This window comes from Diplotaxodon limnothrissa, linkage group LG4 (genome assembly GCF_057381915.1).
Source record: "Diplotaxodon limnothrissa isolate DT_005_m linkage group LG4, D_limnothrissa_male_GT1.1, whole genome shotgun sequence".
Classification (NCBI taxonomy): Eukaryota; Metazoa; Chordata; class Actinopteri; order Cichliformes; family Cichlidae; genus Diplotaxodon; species Diplotaxodon limnothrissa.
The window spans coordinates 9404423-9423050 of NC_140599.1; the positions used below are offsets into that span (position 1 = coordinate 9404423).

Genomic DNA, 18628 nt, shown 5'->3' on the forward strand with positions numbered 1-18628 from the left:
AGAGAGAAAAAAGAAGAAGCACACTCACACTTCTGAGAAAGCACAAGCGCACAAAATTACAAGGGTAAACACAATTATTCTCCTAGAATGTGAGGTTGCGGGAACGTGGAACAGGTCCGCCCGGTCTGCCGCTCTCTCTGCTTTTCCTGGCGACACACCTGCTGGCCCGGGGAGGAGCTGAGACAGGTGAACGCTCCCTTAACTGAGAGGGAGACGCCACGGGAGGCAAGAAGGGAGCAAGAGGAAGAAGAGAGCGTTAGGAAGAAATACACTTGGACTCAGATTATACACACAAGCGACGTCCCAAGATGTCGAAGAAACAGGATCCCAGCACTGTGAAGTTAAACAAGTGAGTTGGGATTTACTCTCTCTCTCTCTCCCTCTGTCTGTGTGTGTTACTGTATTGTCTTGGTTTCTCTCTTTTAAATGCCTGATGGTGTTTTTTTTGTGCCATGATCCCATTTATGTTTGCACAGGCTGTTTCACTTTCCCCCGACAATCACACTGAGTGTTAAAGTACAGCCTGTGTTTTTACGTGCAAACAGACTTTCTGTCTCATTCATTCTCGTCTCCATGTCACTAACTTTAAAGTCAGTTTGTTTGTCACCTCGCCCAACTCCTTCACTTAACCACACACATTTTTAATTGTTTCTTTGCCCAAGGGGTGTATCACCAGAGTTCACTGACTCACTTTATCCATTTCTGGTGCCACTCAATAGGCTGAAGTTCTGACTCACTCAGCCGATATGTCAACAACGTCCCTGTCGTTTCATCCGACAGCGTGTATAGTGTGCAGCTTGCAGTACTTGCTTTGCAGTTGTTCGAGGGGGAAAAGTGAGTTGACTCCTGACGATGTTAAATGTGTGGACTCTTGAAGCGATTAAGCAGGGGTTTTATCTCATCCTGGTGTGAGGGGACACAGGCAAACACACTCATACTGTTACAGTGGGGCGTGACCTGAAACCAAAGACTTGAAAGTGTGACTGGAAAGAAGGCATGAAGGAGCGGCAGGGCAGGGTTTTCCTGCTGCTTTCATAATCAGCGCAGTGACACTTGTACCTGAATGAAGTGAATGTTTATTCCGCCTGCATGCCTGCGACAGGCTCAGGGTGGTGGGCGCGTCCCATGATGCACTGAGTTTATACACCACTGTGCATTTTCATCGTCTTCTGTCCTTGTCTTCCTCCCCTAACCATGGTCGTGCTGGAGGTTCCTGGTCATCAAGGGGGTTGTCTGATTATCTGGATTTTGTCTGTGCTATTTTAGGGTCTTTACCTTGTAGAGGTGACTGGTGATTTGATTTGGCACTATATAAATAAAACTTAATTGAATTGTGTTGTGGGCATTCACATCATTTCTGATGCACAGAGCTGAACATTCGCGATTCATGGGGGTCACGAGCTCCAGCAGCGCTGCGTATTTCTTCTGCGGTTCTCAGGAATGAAGCACGTGACCCGCATCTTAGATGTTTGTAGTAAAAATCAGTTTGAGTAAAGGAGAAATCAGTGCTCGAGGAAGTATTCTATTTATATCCTGTTTTTCCCTAAAAGTACGTCAGAATTACAAATTGTGAAATGAAAATGTGTGTGTCATTTAATTACACACACACACACACACACACACACACACACACACACACACACACACATTTATAGTTTACTTTATAGTGCAAAAAATTGACATTTTAAAATACTATTTTATATGAAATCGTTGTTGTATATATTTATGTAATTTTAGTTAAGACAAGTGTTAATTAAGCTGTGGCTGTTTTAAACAGGACTGCAGTTTATTTATTTTAATCATGGACCAATAACATAACTACGTACCCTATTTGATAAAGAGCTGGCAATTTAAAAACAAAAAGGGATAAATTCTTACTAATTCTTACTAATTTCAAATATAATAAAATAATCAAAAGAAACCATGAAATATGAAGCGCTTTTTAATATAAAGCGAGCAGCTATGGCAGGGCTGTCAAGCACTGGCCAAGAAAAATCACCCCCCCACCCCCCCAAAAAAAATAAAAAATAAAAATTGACACACACTGTTGAAATTGCTCTTCTTTTTACTACATGAATTAAATATAGATTAAAGACGTGACAGAGCAAATTAATCCAAACCCTTTTTACCCTGCAAGACATGAAAACAACACCCTCCTAGATCTTACCCTCCTGCATCAGTGCTCCTTTGGAAGCCATCATGTCTGACTACAAATGTCAATCAATGGTTAATCATATGATTAAAGGTGCAACAGGGATGTCTGAGCTCATCACAGACAGCATTCCTGACTGCTAAAGGGAGGCGACAGGGGGACACTCCCCTCTACCCTGCAATGTGCGTCCCCTCATCTGGGGTGTGTCAGGATACATAGTTGTCTTTCATACTACAGCCAAGAAGGAATGACAGAAAAAAACACATTTAATGAGAACAAAGAGCTGCGTGGAAAGTGTTTGATGAGTGACATTAAAGTGAAGAAACACGAAGAGCCACCGAGCTGGTTTTTATGTTCACAGCTGAACAGATTTCTTTGTGTGAAAGGTAAATAACACCATCATTTAGCTTTAACCACTTTCACAATTAGGATGTTCTTTTTCTTCATGTTCATCTGGAAATATTTAAACTGGGCTTTTATGCTTTTCATTATTTTCTGTCACAGATTTAAAATAATGGATGCTCATGTTAAATTGACTAAAGTAAAGTCAGCATATGTGGCAGGGTTTGTTTTAAACTCTTGGCTCTGTATGATGCACCAGAGAAGGGATATCCTCTCCAGACACATCCATCCATCCATCTTCTTCCACTTTATCCGGGGCTGGGTCGTGGGGGCAGCAGCCTAAGCAGAGAAGCCCAGACCCCCCAGCCACCTCCTCTAGCTTGTCTGGGGGAACACAAGGCGTTCCCAGGCCAGCCGGGAGATATAATCTCTCTAGCGTGTCCTGGGTCTGCCCCGGGGCCTCCTCCTGGTGGGACATGCCTGGAACACCTCACCCAAGAGGCGCCCAGGAGGCATCCTTGTCAGATGCCCGAACCACCTCAGCTGGCTCCTTTCGATGTGGAGGAGCAGTGGCTCTACTCTGAGCCCCTCCCAGATGGCTGAACTTCTCACCCTATCTCTAAGGGAGAGGCCAGCCACCCTTCGGAGGAAGCTCATTTCCGCCGCTTGTATCCGCGATCTTGTTCTTTCGGTCACTACCCACAGTTCGTGACCATAGGTGAGGGTAGGGACATAGGTCGACCGGTAAATTGAGAGCTTCGCTTTTACACTCAGCTCTCTCTTCACCATGATGGACCGGTGCAGTGTCCGCATCACTGCGGCTGCAGCCCCAATCCGTCTGTCGATCTCCAGCTCCCTTCTCCCATCACTCGCGAACAAGACCCCGAGATACTTGAACTCCTCCACTTGGGGCAGGAACTCGTCTCCAGACACGCCCACTTGTATTTATGAGGCACACCCAATCAGAGGAGATAAGGATAGTGATTAATTGGGAGCATTTTCACCATCATCTGTCTCTGTTCCTACCCAGGACTCAGGCCCAAGAACTGGCTGTGCTGATTTCTCGCATGCAAAAGAATGCAGACCAAGTGGAGAAGAATATCCTGCAAGCAGAGAAACTGCTGGCTGTGGTAAGAAGTCCTGATGAATCATAGGTGGAGGCACTGTATGCCAGCATTTCCTTTACTTAACTTATCATTCTGCCATAAGTGTTAAAGTGAATCTCTGAGGCACTTCCTTTCCACAAGAAGTTTAGCAAAAAAATCTAGAGATTTTTTTTAAAAAAAAGCTACTTTGTTGCATTTGCGGTTCTCCTGTGCAGGACAAAGAGCGAAAGGGGAATAACGAGCAACTGCTCCACAAGAAGGAGAATGCAGACAACCTGGCCCAGGCCGAGGAACTGCTCAAGGATCTTTTCATGGACGTGGGCGGAGCCAAGAAGCTTCAACACCCTCAGGCTAAAGAGATTGAGAAGGAGTGAGTGTGTTTAGGGGTGTCATGGCCAAAATTCAAACACGCACAAACGCTAGCATGCATGCCAAGCAGACAGAACTTGATCTGTTACATGCCACGGAGGCACACTCGCCACAAACAATCATTTCCACAATCCCTTTCCTTGCTCTCCACCCATCTTCTCACTTCTAACTTAAACATTTTGTCTCTCAGTGTGGTAAATCTCCACTATCGCTGGGCCAAGGACTGTGCTACCTTCAGGGAAGTGTACGAATCGGTACAAGATGTGGACCTGACCCAAAAGATTGGCTGGGGTCCTCTGTTTGATGAGAGGCTGGTCAGTTGAACGACCAAAATTTCTGCAACCTTAAAGTCCTTCAGAGATTTTTAGTAGCCGCTTGAATCTTGAATGGTTCTCTGTTGTGTTTCACAGAAACAGCTGAGAGCGGAGGCATACGGCCCTAAGCTTTCTGATGTAGAGAGGCAGATAGCAGCTCATAACCTTCGCCATCAGGAGATCAAGGCCTATCAAGACCAGCTGAAGCCCAGCACTACCCTCTCACAGGTAGCAGAGCAAAGCTTCACATGTATGTACAGTTCCTGCGTGCAAGATGGATCATTAACGTGCTTCTTGTTTGTTCACAGGAGCAGTACGCTGCCGTCAAAGAGAAATATGCTGAACTTTTTGTAAGTCGATTTAATTAGTAAATTTGCCACTTGGAGTTAAACTTGAGGAGTGTTGTGTGTGGTGTTCATATGTTGTTTGCACCTTGCGTGTTCTGCAGGAGAGCTCCGAGCGACGGCGCAACCACCTGGCTTCTTTATACGAGTACATGCAAAGCTGCAGCAAGGAGCTGATCTACCTGTCGAACCAGCAGGATAGGATCCTCCAGAGAGACTGGAGTGATCGCATGGTTGACCCGCCGAGCGTCCGCATGGAGTATGAGGTGAGAATCCAGCATCACGCATGCTGAGTGATTATTATTAGTTAAAGTCCCAGTTTGTGATTTTATCGGTGCAAAGGCAACTTTGAATTGAGCACTTGCACGTTTCATTTTTGCACAGAAATTCAAAGCTAACGGACTGTTAGCACACGAGCAAGAAGTCAACCAGCTGCAGGAGGAAGGAGATAACCTCATTAAGATGAAACACCCCGGCAGCCCAACCATAAAAGTACATTTTACATCTGTGATAAATCATCCTACTGTCCCGTATGGCTGTATGGTTGTAGCATTAATTAAACATGATCGTTGATGTCGTTGTCAGGCACACAGAGATACGGTACAAGCTGAATGGCAAGCCTTTCTCAACCTGTGTCTGGCACAGGAAGTACACCTGGACAATATTGACAACTACAAAAAGGTAAAGAGCTGTGAGGAAAATTAAAAGTTTCCAGTTGACTAAGAGCCTGCTGCTAACAGCTGACTGTTCAATGCAGTTCCAATTGGATGCAGAAAGGTTGTCAGAATCTCTGGAGAGACTCAGCTCGACTCTGGACTCAAAGTCCATGGAGAACAAGACGAACCCCGAGATCCTGTTGGCACTCGAGGTAAGACACAGTTTTTTAAAAATATGTTGTGATTTCTGTGCAACTTCTAGGAGTCTTAACAAGCATAGAAAGGCCATGTTTTCATGGCTGACACAAGAGGGACCGACAACTAGTCAAAGGTGGTACATGGAAAATTCTACCAAAAATTAACACCAAACCAAACCAGACAACAGTTTGGGAATTCAGTCTGTTACAATTTTAAATGCACAGACTTCCATACCCATGAAATTAGGAGACTCAGCTGGACTGTAACAACAACAAACTGCTGTGATGACTGAGACTGCCGTAGAAAGGAATGATTTTAGGCCAATGTTCAAGATCAGGGATGTTAAAATGGTTATTACAGCAGTGCTACTGTAGTTGTTAAGTGTGTGGGATTTATGACAAAGTTCAAATGTCTGTCTCCTCCTAATAATACTGTGTACAGATAACCATTCGCACCTTTGGCCCATTTAGAACCACCAGTTCGGCCTTTATTGACTTTATACTTTATACTTAATTCTGCTCATTAAAGTGTTCATTTCCTTGCTGAACAATGGTGACTTTGTTGTGTTATGGTGCAAAATAAACCCATTGTCCCCATTTAAGGATATACTCAAGGAATCAGTTTGTACCTCTAACTACTTGAACAGTGGGAAAACATGGAAACTACTTTGAAACTGTTTTGAAATTCACTTTCAGGGAGATGAACCAGCAGTGAAGAGGAATGAGCAGCGCCTGGCTGCCCTCAGGGAACTTAGCGATAGCGTCGTGCCTCTGAAGTTGCGCAGAATGCAGCTCAGCAAACCGACCACTGTAATATCCCTGTGTGACTGGATCGATGAAGAGGTACGATGTCAACAGCTGTCATTTACAGGCAGCCACCTTATGTTGGAGATAGTAAATTTAGGGATTACTCTTTCCTTCTCTATCTGTTTTAGGGTGCCGTACGACGTGGTGAGAAGCTAACCCTGAAGTCCAGCTCTGATAATAACAACTGGAAGCTTCAGGACAGCAGTGGGAAAACCAAAACCCTCTCTGCAGCATGTTTTATGATCCCACCACCCGATCCTGAGGCCTTGGAGACAGTGAATAGGTATAATCACGACTCCTTCAGCATACTTTATTGGTGATTATAATTCAACCTGAAGCTGATTTTAAACCAGCACTGTGTGTGTGTGTGTTCAGTCTGGACAGACAGCTGGCTGATCTAAAGCGTCGTAGATCTGCTCTCATAGCCTCCTTAAAGAGCCCTGCTGTAGAAGTGATTCAGACTCAGAAAAGAGGTGAGAACAAAAGCAGTCACTTCACTTCTTCTCATCTCCTTGGACTTTCAGACCAGGACAGAAGTCTTTTCTGAAACGATTGGGCTAGTCTGTCTTTTCATTGTAGAGCCGTTTTCCTTTCTCCTCAGTTGCTGTTAAAAGTCCAGAGAATCCCAGAGTTGCAGAGCTCCTCAGTGAATTAGGCAAAATCAATAAAGCCCTGGAGGCGCTGGAAAAGGAGATCCTGAGGCGAGCGAGGACCCCGTTAGACAACCGTAACCCAACTCAGGACCTGGCAAACAGATTGCAAGAGCATGAGGTAAACATGACGAGCATTATACTTCAATGGCACCACGCAGGTCACAACGTAATTGAATTATGTCCTATCTAAACGTGTTCCTTTGCCCTCCAGAAATTGGCTCTCGCTGTGAAGAAGCTAGAGTCAGAGAAATCTGCCATCCAGAGAGAAGTGGATCCTATTCTGGCTAAGAAACCTCTGGGTCCCACCGCCTCTGCCCTACCACCTAAACTCAGCGCCACCAACAAAAAGTTTGATGACATCAATGCTCTCATCGACCTTTATAATAAAAAGTACGAACATTAGAATGAAATTCTAAATAAAATCTCAAATCTAGAATGAAATCTTCCTTAAAGTGCAGTCATTATAATGGAAGTGTTTTAATAGAAAAAAAGCCTAGTTCACTCATAAATATACATAGACTAGCGTGTAATTATGCCTTGAATGAAAAATGATACGTCATAAACGTATAATTAAGCCATTAAAAATAAGCAGGTTTGTGGAAACCGTCATGTTCCCCCACCATAATTGAATACAATTATCTCCCTTCCACCTGATCGTGTTTTATATATGTGGCTAGAGACCGGCTACATATGGATTACACCAGAGGTGGAGGAGAAGAGAATTTGTAGGCGTTCGCGTGCTGTGGATGGACATTTCAGTCCGTTCTTGGACCTTTAGACTCAAGATAAAAGGCATCATGCACATGTTTTATTGACAGAGGAGGGGTCCCCTTCACCCCAGAAACATAAAGAAAGAGACAACAGTCAGAAGTGAACTTCTCTGACTGAATGACCTGTATTGGATTTATTTCAAAAGGTTTTACAGCCTCTGTAGTAAATAAAGATGGACACATCTCACCCAACATTGACAGCTGTGGTAAACAGTGGACAAAAATAGCCAATTGTTTCAATGGATTTTACCATTAAATTGAGCATTTAGCAACGTGTCAGTTCAGATATAGTAGAGTAGCATATCTATGTGCGTGTTCTTGTGGCGTTTTCTTTATTTTATTTAACTTTGCTACTTCTCTGCTTTCATCAGAGCAACAGCTTCCATGTACTTGGAGAAAGAGATAAAGAACGTAGAGGGCGTTGTCTCTGGGTTTGAGAAAGAACTGGCTAAAGACGGCACCATTCTTGACCAACCAAACTCTCTTCAGAGCCGCAACCAGAAGCTTCAGGTGTTGTAAATAAATCTAAAACGTACACAACAATATAGATAACTGGAATCGTGCAAATGTGTCTTTTCTCATGCCTTTTCTTTGTCGTTATGTTGTCAAACAGGCAATGAGTAAAGATGTGGCCTCAAAGAAAGATGAGCTGAAGAAATTAGGCAAAGAATTGGACCTGACAGAGCAAGCGTGCAACTCTCTGCAACAGAATCTCAATGAGTATTGTCCCGACATCCGCCGCCAGGAGGACCAGGTGAAGAACCTGAAAAACCGTTACACAAGGGTCAATAGCCAGCTTCAGGAGAGGTGAGAGAAAAGTAAAGACAAAATCAGGCATTGTGGTAACCATTGCACATGGGTGTTGTTGTAACTCGCGTGTATGTTTTTGCTTTAGGTCTGCTCTTGTGCAGCAAGCAGTCAATAAAAACCAGGATTTCCAGAGTGCCGTTCAGTCGCTGGACTTCTTCTTGGTCAATTTGCCAGATAATAAGATCAAACCTACGGACGGAGTGGCACAAATTACAAGCAAGGAGAATTCTCAGAAGGTGAGTGGAAGTATTTTGTTTTGTAATTTTCATTTTATTTACATGCATTAACAAGACTCTGATGTCTATAAATAAAATAGCTCAAGTCTGCTTTTGGTTATTTTTTAGAGAGTGGTAGAGGACATCAAGAAGAAGTCAGGTGATCTTAACCGCGTCAAGGACCTTTCCCGCAATCTGCAAAATGTCTTAAATGTGAGTTCTGAGAAGAAGACCTAAACCTAGCGAAATATTTACTGTATATTAGGCATAGCCTCAAAATGATGCCATTCTTAAATGTATTTCTATTTCTTTTCAGGACTATGAGATCAAGTCAAACACTTACAGTGCCATTCTGACGGATGATGATGGTGCTGACGAGAGTGAAGAAGACGTTGACGAGGAACCAGTTTCACTGAAACGTCAAACTTCAACTCTGTCTCAGGCGATACAGAGAACGGTATGGTTTCACACAGCTACACAAAGACAATAAAGTAGCTACAAAAAGATATTTTTCTTTGTCAATCATTACTTCAAGCACACCATTGGCTCAACAGAGTCAATAAGTGACTCTGCAAGCAGCTTTGCAACCCACCTTTTTGTCATGCTGTATTTGACTTATTTACTGTCATAATTCACAGTTCCCTGCTTTTTTCTCTGTTGCGGTCTTGCCATTTCTGTATAACCAAATTTTAAATTATTGTAGATGGAAATAAGAATCTTCTTCTTTTACTACAGGAGAAAGATCTGTTGAACCACTTCGCTGAGGTGTCTGCAGAGAACAACCAGCTACTAAATCAGTTGGGTACAACAAAGAACATCATGGCTATGGTAGGATATCATGGAATCAAAATAAACCCAGCAGCATTGTTGTTGTTATTTCACTGTGTGTCTGTGTTTTTTGTTTTCTGTTTTTTTACATTAAATAATACTCACCACCTCACCTCACCTGCCTTCTCTGACCTCCTTTGTGTCCTTTTATTTATGTGCAGAATGAAGAGAAAATCAGTCAGGTGGCTGTCACTCAGCAGCTGCAGCTCCAGAGCCAAATGAAAGACCAGGAGCAAAGCGATAGTCTGAAAAAGGAATTAAGTGAGGAGGTCAACAGGCGTCTTCATGCTGAAAACAACCTGGATACATACCGCAAGAGGTTTATGTCTCTGAAGAACAGGAGAGGAGTGGAGAGGTTGGAGGAGAAGGAGGTGGTACAATATTACCGCGATCCCAAACTGGAGATGGAACTGAAGTCGCTGAAAAGTCGGATCGAGGATGAAGAACTGAAAAGGTCAGGCACCAAAACAGAGATTGAAATCAACAATGAGAAGATTATCAAACTGGAGCTGCAGCTAACCAAAGTCGAGCCTAAACTAGTGACTAAGATCCTCACCGAATACGAGAAGGACCCCCAGCTTGATAAAGAAGCAGCTAAGCTTCGAGACGAGATACAGAGGTTGCGCCTGGAACTCCAAACGAGGAACACAGAGGCAGTTCAAGTGAAAAAAGAGATAACCGTTTTGGCTCAGCAGAAACCAAAAATCATAGAGAAAGTTGTTAAAAAGGAAGTGGTGAGACTTGAGAAAGATCCAGAGATGCTGAAAGCTGTTCTTCTGTTCCAGAGTGATATTGCAGAGGAGGAGTACCGATGCAAGGCCCTCAATGATCACATTTTTAGCACAAGGAGCCAAATAAACACACTGGAGAGGGTCATCCCCACCATCCAGCCCAAGGTTATTACGAAGGTTGTGAGCCAGGTACGACAAGATCCGGAAACGGTTGAAGAGTCAAACAAGCTGCAGATGACTTTGGAAGAAGAGAAGGATGAAAACGTTATCTTGATGAAAGACCTGACCACCCTTCAGTTACGTTACAGTGAACTGGAGAATCTCAGGCCAAAGGTGGAGGTGAAGGAAATCATCAACGAGATTTACAGAGTCGATCCTGAGACAGAGGTCGAGATGATACGTCTGAGAAAAGAGCTGCAGGATTCAAGCCAAAACCGCACGGACACGGAGAAAGAAATTGACACAGTGACAAAAACTCTGGTTACACTGCGGGCTCAGAAGCCCAAGGTGGAGTACAAGGAGGTGACCCAAGAGGTGATCAAAGAAGAAAAGAGTCCAGAAGTCATCAGGGAATTACAAAGACTAAACAACCAAATGAACCGTCTGCAAGTCAACTATGACACCACCATAGAGCTTCTGACCCACCTGCGCAAAGAAAGGGATGAGCTGAAAGCTGAAAAAACTAAAGTGGAGACACAGCTAGTGAATAAAGAAGTCATTAAATATGAGAATGATCCTCTTCTGGAGAAAGAAGCTGACAGGCTTCGACGGAACCTCAGAGAAGAGATTCAGCAGCGCCGATCTTTAGAGGAATGTCTCTTTGACCTGCAGAACCAACACATCACCCTTGAAAGGCAGAAGCCACAGGAGAAAATTCTAACACAAGAAGTGGTTCGGCTTCAGAAGGACCCTAAGCAGATCCTGGAGCATGAGAAATTAAACAAGAAACTGGATGATGAAACGAAAACCCGCAGAAAACTTGAACTGGAAGTCCGACAACTCAGAGCTCTGATTCAAGATAAAGAGATTATGCTGGCTCAGCTGGATGATCGTCAGAAGAAGATCCAAGTAGAGTCAGAGCTGAGACATATCAAAGCTCGTATTCTTGAACTGGAGAATACCCCACCACCCATTGAGGAAAGAATAATTGTCGAGGAGGTCTTGAAAGTGGAGAAGGATCCTCAGCTGGACAAACTTATTGGTAGTATACATGACAACTTGGAGACAGAGGGCAATGAAATCAATCGTTTAGAGAGAGAAATCCGCAACATAAAGCTCAAGCTTGAAACTCTGCAAAAGGAAAAATCGATTGAGAAGGTTGTTTACCGAGAAGTTGTCCGTGTGGAGAAAGACCCAGCAGTTGAAGCTGAAAGGGAACAACTCAGAGAGCTAGTAACAAAGGAGAGAAATCTCAGGCGGAACCAAGAAGATAACATTCAAAGCACGCACCTCAAAATGACCCATCTGCAGACGTCAAGGTCTGTGACTTCTCAGGAGGAGACCACTCTCATTTCCATCAGAGATGCTCTGCAGAGAGATAAGGAAGATCTCCTGAAGCAGTTCAAAACCTTAGAGTCCCAAAGACAGAGTATCAGCATCACCTTCCAGCAACAGTCCAAGTTGATGAGTGAGAGGAACCTGACGGTGCGGCAGAGAAGTCTTAAGACGTCCTCTGAAATACAGAGGCTTGAAAAAGAGATCCTAAAAGAGAAGGACAAAATACACGAGAAAGACAAACTCATCATCGAGATGCTGGACAAAATAAAGCATGAGGACCATTCTGAGACTAAAACCAGAGAGGCAAATCTTTCCACCAAGATCACCATCTTGGATCCAGAAACTGGTAAAGATCTGTCACCCTACGATGCCTACTTACAGGGACTAATCGATCGAAACCAGTACATCAAACTGTCAGAGCTGGAGTGTGACTGGGAGGAAATCACTTCAACTGGTCCAGGTGGAGATACAATCATTTTGCACGATCGAAAAAGTGGGAATCAGTACTCTGTGAGGGATGCTCTGAGGGAGGGCCGTTTGACTCAACGTGACGTGAGCCGCTACAAGGAAGGGAAAATGCCCATTTCTGAGTTTGCTCTCCTCGTTGCAGGCGAAAGAAGCAAGCCCTACGTTCCTCCATTAATGCCAAAATCTCCCACCAAAACAATCCCAACCGCTCCTACCAAACCCATCTCAACCTCTCCCTTGAGCTCCATGTCTTCATCTCTGAGGTCCTCCTACACTAACCTGAACACTCAATACAGCGGCAGTCTCGGCAGTCTGACCAACCTCAGCGCTTTACCAGGTGATGAGTTTTTCCCAATCTCTGGCATTTTTGACACCACCACCGAAAGCCGCATGTCTGTGAGAAGTGCCCTCACCCGCGGTCTCACTGATGCCGACACTGCTCTAAAGCTGCTGGAGGCACAAGCAGCCACCGGTGGAATAGTTGATCTGGGCAAAAAGGACAAGCTGTCTGTCCACAAAGCAGCTGAACAGGGCCTCATTGACACAAACCAAAAGTATAAGCTTCTGAATGCCCAGAAGGCCTTCACCGGAGTCGAGGATCCTGTGACCAAACAGCGTCTCGCTGTAGGACAGGCAGCACAGAAAGGGTTCATTCCCCAAGAAAATGCCAGGAGGTACTTAGAGGCGCAGTATTTGACCGGCGGGTTGGTAGATCCCACCAAAGCAGGCCGCCTCACTATCAAGGAAGCTCTCGCCACCGGTCTGATTGACAGCACAACGGCAAAAGATCTGCAAGATGAGGCTTCCCACACAAAGGAGCTGGTGGACCCCATCAGTAAAGGGAAGATATCATACAAACAGGCGATGGATCTGTGTAGAAAAGATTTCAGCACAGGCCTCTTGCTTCTTCCTGCAACCTCCACTGACGTTGCCAATGCTCCATCATACTCAAACTTCCGTTTCTAGGAAGTTTTAAAGTCTAAATTTAGCTAAAGATTTAATTTTCTACAGACTGTGGTGCTAGAGGGTGCATGAAAAGTCTATTTAACATATTTAGGGGGGAAAGAAAAAGAGAAAGACAGGTGTTCATATGTTTTGAAAACACTGAAAAAAAAGTGTCTGGTAGAGCTGCACACTTTTATCTGTTTCATTTTTTCCAGTTCTATTGTTGGTCTGCTGTGAAAACAGTTATTTTTTGTTATGTATGTGCTGCATAGGGGCTTATTAAAATGCTTCACTTTGATTTTTTTTCTGCCTTGTTATTTAAAATACAACCAGCTGCAGCCTGTGATAGGCTTTTGACCAGTCACGGGTGTAACCTGGACATCAAAGTGCTGCAGAACTGAGTCGGTATGATCTGAAAGTAGCAATAGAACCTATAAACTCATCTGGAAAGCGTTTACTCAGGTCATAAAGCAGACTTCTGTACAACTTTATGCAGCTGCATTTGCTGCCCCCTGCTGGACATTGCAGGTTCAAGCCACTTCTCCAGTTCTCCGGCCTTCACTTTTTAGTTTGCCAGCTTTGTCCATGTTTTATATACAGTCCATGATGACCGCGGACTCCTAGTTTTCAACATTAATATGAGGAATCTGGCATTACCAGAAACAGTGTTCTTCATAAGTGACGCTTGTGTTGCAACTACAAATACCCCTCTCATGAAAATAGTTGTACAAAGCTGCCAACCCCAGCGAGTCATATGTTTGGAAATGGTGGATTACGGATACAGATTAAACATGAGTCACATAAGAGCACTGTAGTGCGTTAAGGTTAACAAGGTCGAACTCGTTGAGGCGTGCGTCTAATAACAGACTGCCCCAGCGACGTGCACGCCTTCTCGTCTCCAGGCCGATGAGCAAAGGAGCGTGCAGAAGCTGATTTGTCTACATGGGCCTAAGTTGTGATATTGGTTATGGTCTAACACTGCGGTGGTGATAGAAAACGGTGTTGGGAATGTGTGGCCTCCATGCTGGGATGTCTGCCTGCCAGATTACCCGGTGACTGTAAGGACTTTGTGGGATTATTGCACGTGAGCCTGTCTGGAGACTGCAGTAGCCCCATTCTGTGTCCAAAGCCGGGGGGATGAAGGATGTCCCCTGATTTGGTTGGGTCATCTCACTTAATGTAGTTGGCTCACATAATGATGTAATTTCTCATTTTTTCAAAGTGAAAATTGGAGTTAAATTGTGGATTTCAGATGTTTTTGTGTCTAACCCCATAATGCGTGTCTAATAACCGCCTGCCTATTAAAAAGCCTGCTATATGGCAGCATCACTAGTGCGTAGCAGCAAAAGTGGTCCCTTTGGACTCACCGATTATTGCCCGAGTGACGTATGTGATAATTGGAAGCTCCTCTTTGTTTTGTTTGATTATTGCAGTTATAATTCTAGACTACGGCGCTATCGGTTAAACATTGACAATGGGTCTCTGAATTGATTTGGACTCTGTGAATGAAGACGGCAAAGCCTCACATATGCCTGCCCTGCAATCATGCCAACAACATATCAGCTACCATTTGGAGCGCTCTCATTCAGGCAGCCCGTCCAGTATTTGCACTCTTTAAATAAATATAGGCAGCAAATTTTCAGTCTATTGTTGCTACTTGAAATTGATCATTACTGAAAGCATTTAAATATAAAGCTGCAAACTATATGAGTTCTCATCACAGTCATCCACACACTGACAAATCCTTAAATAAACAGCATGCATGGCCTTATGAAGACCTCAGTATCACAAGACTAAAATAAAACTTTCTGCCAGGAGGAAGAAACTCCCATCGAGCAAAATGTGCAAAGGTGCCAGCTGGCTGGAATCAGCCATAAGACAATATCGCTGCGAGCCAACTTCACTCTGCAGATTTCTGCTGGAAGAGAAAAATTTGCATCAAAGATTTTTTCACATTCTTTCAGTTAAATTTTTCTCTTCCAGCAGAAATCTGCAGAGTGAAGTTGGCTCGCAGCGATATTGTCTTATGGCTGATTCCAGCCAGCTGGCACCTTTGCACATTTTGCTCGATGGGAGTTTCTTCCTCCTGGCAGAAAGTTTTATTTTAGTCTTGTGATACTGAGAATCTTGTAGACTTTGGGAAGGATGATTGCATCAAAGATTTTTTCACATTCTTTCAGTTAATCATCCTTCCCAAAGTCTACAAGATTTTTAAAAGGAGTCACAAATTGAAATAGTTCAGTTTCCTGGAAAAAAAAAATCATATTTAAAGAGAGCATTTTTATACAGTAAAAGAGAGAGACAAAACTTTCACTTACCAGCTGCTTTATTAGGTAGGTGGCTTTTGCTCAGACAGCCTTTTACCTTCAGAACTGCTTTAATTCTTTGCGGCACAGATTCAACAAGTTAGATGGGTTGAATCTGAGGGGGACATCAGAGGATGGGTACACTACGGTCATACAGGAATGAACATGGTCAGCAACAATACTCTAGTAGGTGTGATGTTTAAATGATGCTCATTTGGTGCTACGAGACCCATGGTTAACCAAGAAAATGTCCCCGACACCTTTACACCAGCAGCATCCGCCTGATACCAGGTAGGATGGACCCATGTTTATTAGGGGTGCAACGATACACAAAATTCACGGTTCGGTTCGGTTCGATACTTTGGTGTCACGGTTCGATATTTTTTCGATACAAAAAAATGTTCATGCATTTTTAATTTGTCATTTATTAAAATTATAAATATATATTTTAACTCAAAAGTACAGTTTTTAAATTTAACCCTAACCCTAACCCTTGTGCGTGTTTTTTATTTTGACAGCGAATGCGCACCTGCGGACCACTTATGTGCAGCCCTGGTTATTTAGCTCGTCATATTGCAGCCACAGAAATTATTTTGTCCATGAAACCATAAAGCTGCACTTTCTTTTTGCCTTATAGTCTGATTTGTCATAACTTCTCCGTTTTGTGGTAAGCTTTTCTTTGGCTGTCACTTCTTCACCCTGACCTGTCTTATTTGGCTCAGCAGAACTGAAATGCTTTTACACACGCACTCACATAAGCTCAGCGATTCTCTGCGCGATCAACCTCTCACATGTTTAAGCTTGCTGCGGGAGATTTCACTTGTCATGTTTGCATAGTAAGCTAACGATTAATAAGACGATGTCAGAGGAATTGGTGCACAAATTATCATCACTCACAGATCAGTGCTGTCGCTCTCTATACACAGTTCGCACGATTGCAAAGTGAAAGCAAAAAAACAAGCGCAAATTCAAACGCATTTCAATATGTCACATATTGACAGTGGCTCACCGATGCCAATGACATAATTACCCAGCTACATTTCTGAAAGAATGCAAAAGCATTGACATATATTTTTCCTACAATAGCCCGACGGGCAGGGAAGAGATAGATTTTGGTAGCCCGACTGAAAAAATCGCTAGCCCCGGGATGTCGGGCTAGTGATATTGCGAGCCCTGTATCTGATTGAGGAATCACTCATCTTTGGAAAAGAGAGTTTATTACAGAGAAATGGCTCTTTCCAAAATAAAAGCTATACTATCCACTTCTTCTGGGCTATATTCTCAGCAGCATAAGGAGAATCATGTGCTAACAGCTGTCTAAATGACTCGGCTAAAGTTAGTAGCATGCTTGCTTTTTTTTTGTCTTTGCACTAGGATGATGTCGGTGTAAATGTGCAGTCATATTCGTTGTGTTCCCAGTAGTGCTTTCAGGTTAATCTCGTTGAAATGACCTTAACGCCACAACACAGCAAATCTCGGTTAACGAGCTACCGCCGATCGCTCCGTGCATGGGGCTAGACGGCCAACACGTTAACGAGCTAACTGAGCTAACTGCGCTAACACACTAGTTCACACCAATGTAATTGAGCATTGCATGGCACATCCAACATACTGTTTTACTTTAGTCCATGACTCGCTTACCTTCAGGGTCATACGTCACATGAAAACCAAAATAATTCCAAACGCCAGATCTGAATGAGGGTCAATTTGCCTGTTGCAAGGAGAGCTTAACTTCTGTCTCGCTAGCTTGCCCTGCGCTCTTCCTTCTGACTATGCTGTCTGTGTTGAGCGCTCAGTGGATCTGCGCTCGACAGTGCAGCCTAGGCGGAGTAGTCGAACACAGATTCACTGAGCGCTCCACACAGACAGCATAGTCAGAAGGAAAATTGATAAAATAAATTACAAATGTTGTATTGTTCATACATATGCGTACCGAACCGAAAGCACTGTATCGAACGGTTCAATATCGATACGAATATCGTTGCACCCCTAATGTTTATGCCAAATTCTGACACCCACTATCTGAATGTCACAGAAGAAATCGAGACTCATCAGATCAGGCAATGTTTAACCGACTCTAGCTAATAAAACTTCTTCTATTGTCCAATTTGGTGAGCTTGTACTAATTGTAGCCTTAGTTTCCTATTTAGCTGGCACAAGCACCACCCAGTGTGCTCTTCTGCAGCTCCATGTTCAATGTGCACTGAGAGATGCTCTTCTGTGGTTGTAATAAATCAGGAGATGAGTTGGCTTACCATCGCCTTTCAGCCAGAACACTACTGCTCACTGGATGTTTTCTCTTCTTCAGACCATTTTCTGTAAAGCCTACAGATGGCTGTGTTGGAAAATCCCAGCAGATGAGCAGTTTCTGAAACACTCAGACCAGCCTGCCTGGCACCAACAACCATGCCACCTTCAAAGTTACTTAAATCCCAGTTCATTCTCACTCAGATGCTCAGTTTGAACTTCAGCAGGTCACCTCGTCAATGTCTACACGCCTAAATGCACTGAAATGTTGCAATGTGATTGGCTGATCAGATATTTGCATTAACGCACAGCTGATCAGGTGTACCTAATGGAGAGACTATTGAGTGTATAACTGCACCCCAATCAGTTTTACATTTATTTACAATTTTTTCTTCTTCTAATTAACAAAAAAACCCCCAGCTGATCCTAAGGTGATCAGATGAGAGGCACTGACTGATTTTTCACAGTCTGAGTCTTGCGTCATTATGTCTTCATACTTCACAAAACTACTGTATGCACATACTTACATTCCACTGAACCGTGTTCGGTCACTGATAGCTCGGACAGACTGCAGCTGGGTAAGTGGAAGAAAATGGTTGGATTATATTTTAATGGTTTTAAAGTTTTATTTCCATTTCTGATGAGTTTAAATCCCTCTGTGTTTAGTGGCTACAGGTGCAGATTCAAATTCCCTACTTTTGGACCATAATCATCATTTTTGGACCATTACAGGGAAGTACCAAATCACCAGAGGTTAAGGTTTGGCCTTCATGACGTAGGAAATACAGGGGTCTAAATAAGTACCTGATCTTTAAGGTACAAAGTGTAAAGATAGAATCCAGCTCGTCTCTCACATCCAAGAGAGAGCAAT

The 18628-nt window shown here is 43.5% G+C and overlaps 1 protein-coding gene across 1 annotated transcript; it reads left to right on the top strand.

The window, feature by feature from the left end:
- Positions 1 to 308: 308 nt before the first annotated feature.
- On the top strand, positions 309 to 13225 carry LOC146633252 (envoplakin-like). Its single transcript, XM_085352085.1, has 22 exons — positions 309 to 349; positions 3525 to 3624; positions 3816 to 3970; positions 4160 to 4283; positions 4380 to 4511; positions 4592 to 4633; positions 4732 to 4893; positions 5012 to 5119; positions 5213 to 5308; positions 5385 to 5495; positions 6177 to 6323; positions 6416 to 6570; positions 6663 to 6760; positions 6889 to 7058; positions 7152 to 7330; positions 8082 to 8220; positions 8324 to 8517; positions 8606 to 8756; positions 8865 to 8948; positions 9052 to 9192; positions 9471 to 9563; positions 9725 to 13225. Exons 1-22 carry the CDS (start codon positions 309 to 311, stop codon positions 13223 to 13225), a joined length of 6123 nt encoding a protein of 2040 aa, XP_085208211.1.
- The last annotated feature ends 5403 nt before the right edge of the window (positions 13226 to 18628 follow it).

Excerpts from the sequence above, each read along its gene's own strand:
- LOC146633252 (XM_085352085.1), top strand. The coding sequence starts at position 309 with ATGTCGAAGAAACAGGATCCCAGCACTGTGAAGTTAAACAA. Across the intron at positions 4,894-5,011 it reads GCGTCCGCATGGAGTATGAG|AAATTCAAAGCTAACGGACT; the intron begins GTGAGAATCCAG and ends ATTTTTGCACAG. Across the intron at positions 8,757-8,864 it reads GCAAGGAGAATTCTCAGAAG|AGAGTGGTAGAGGACATCAA; the intron begins GTGAGTGGAAGT and ends GTTATTTTTTAG.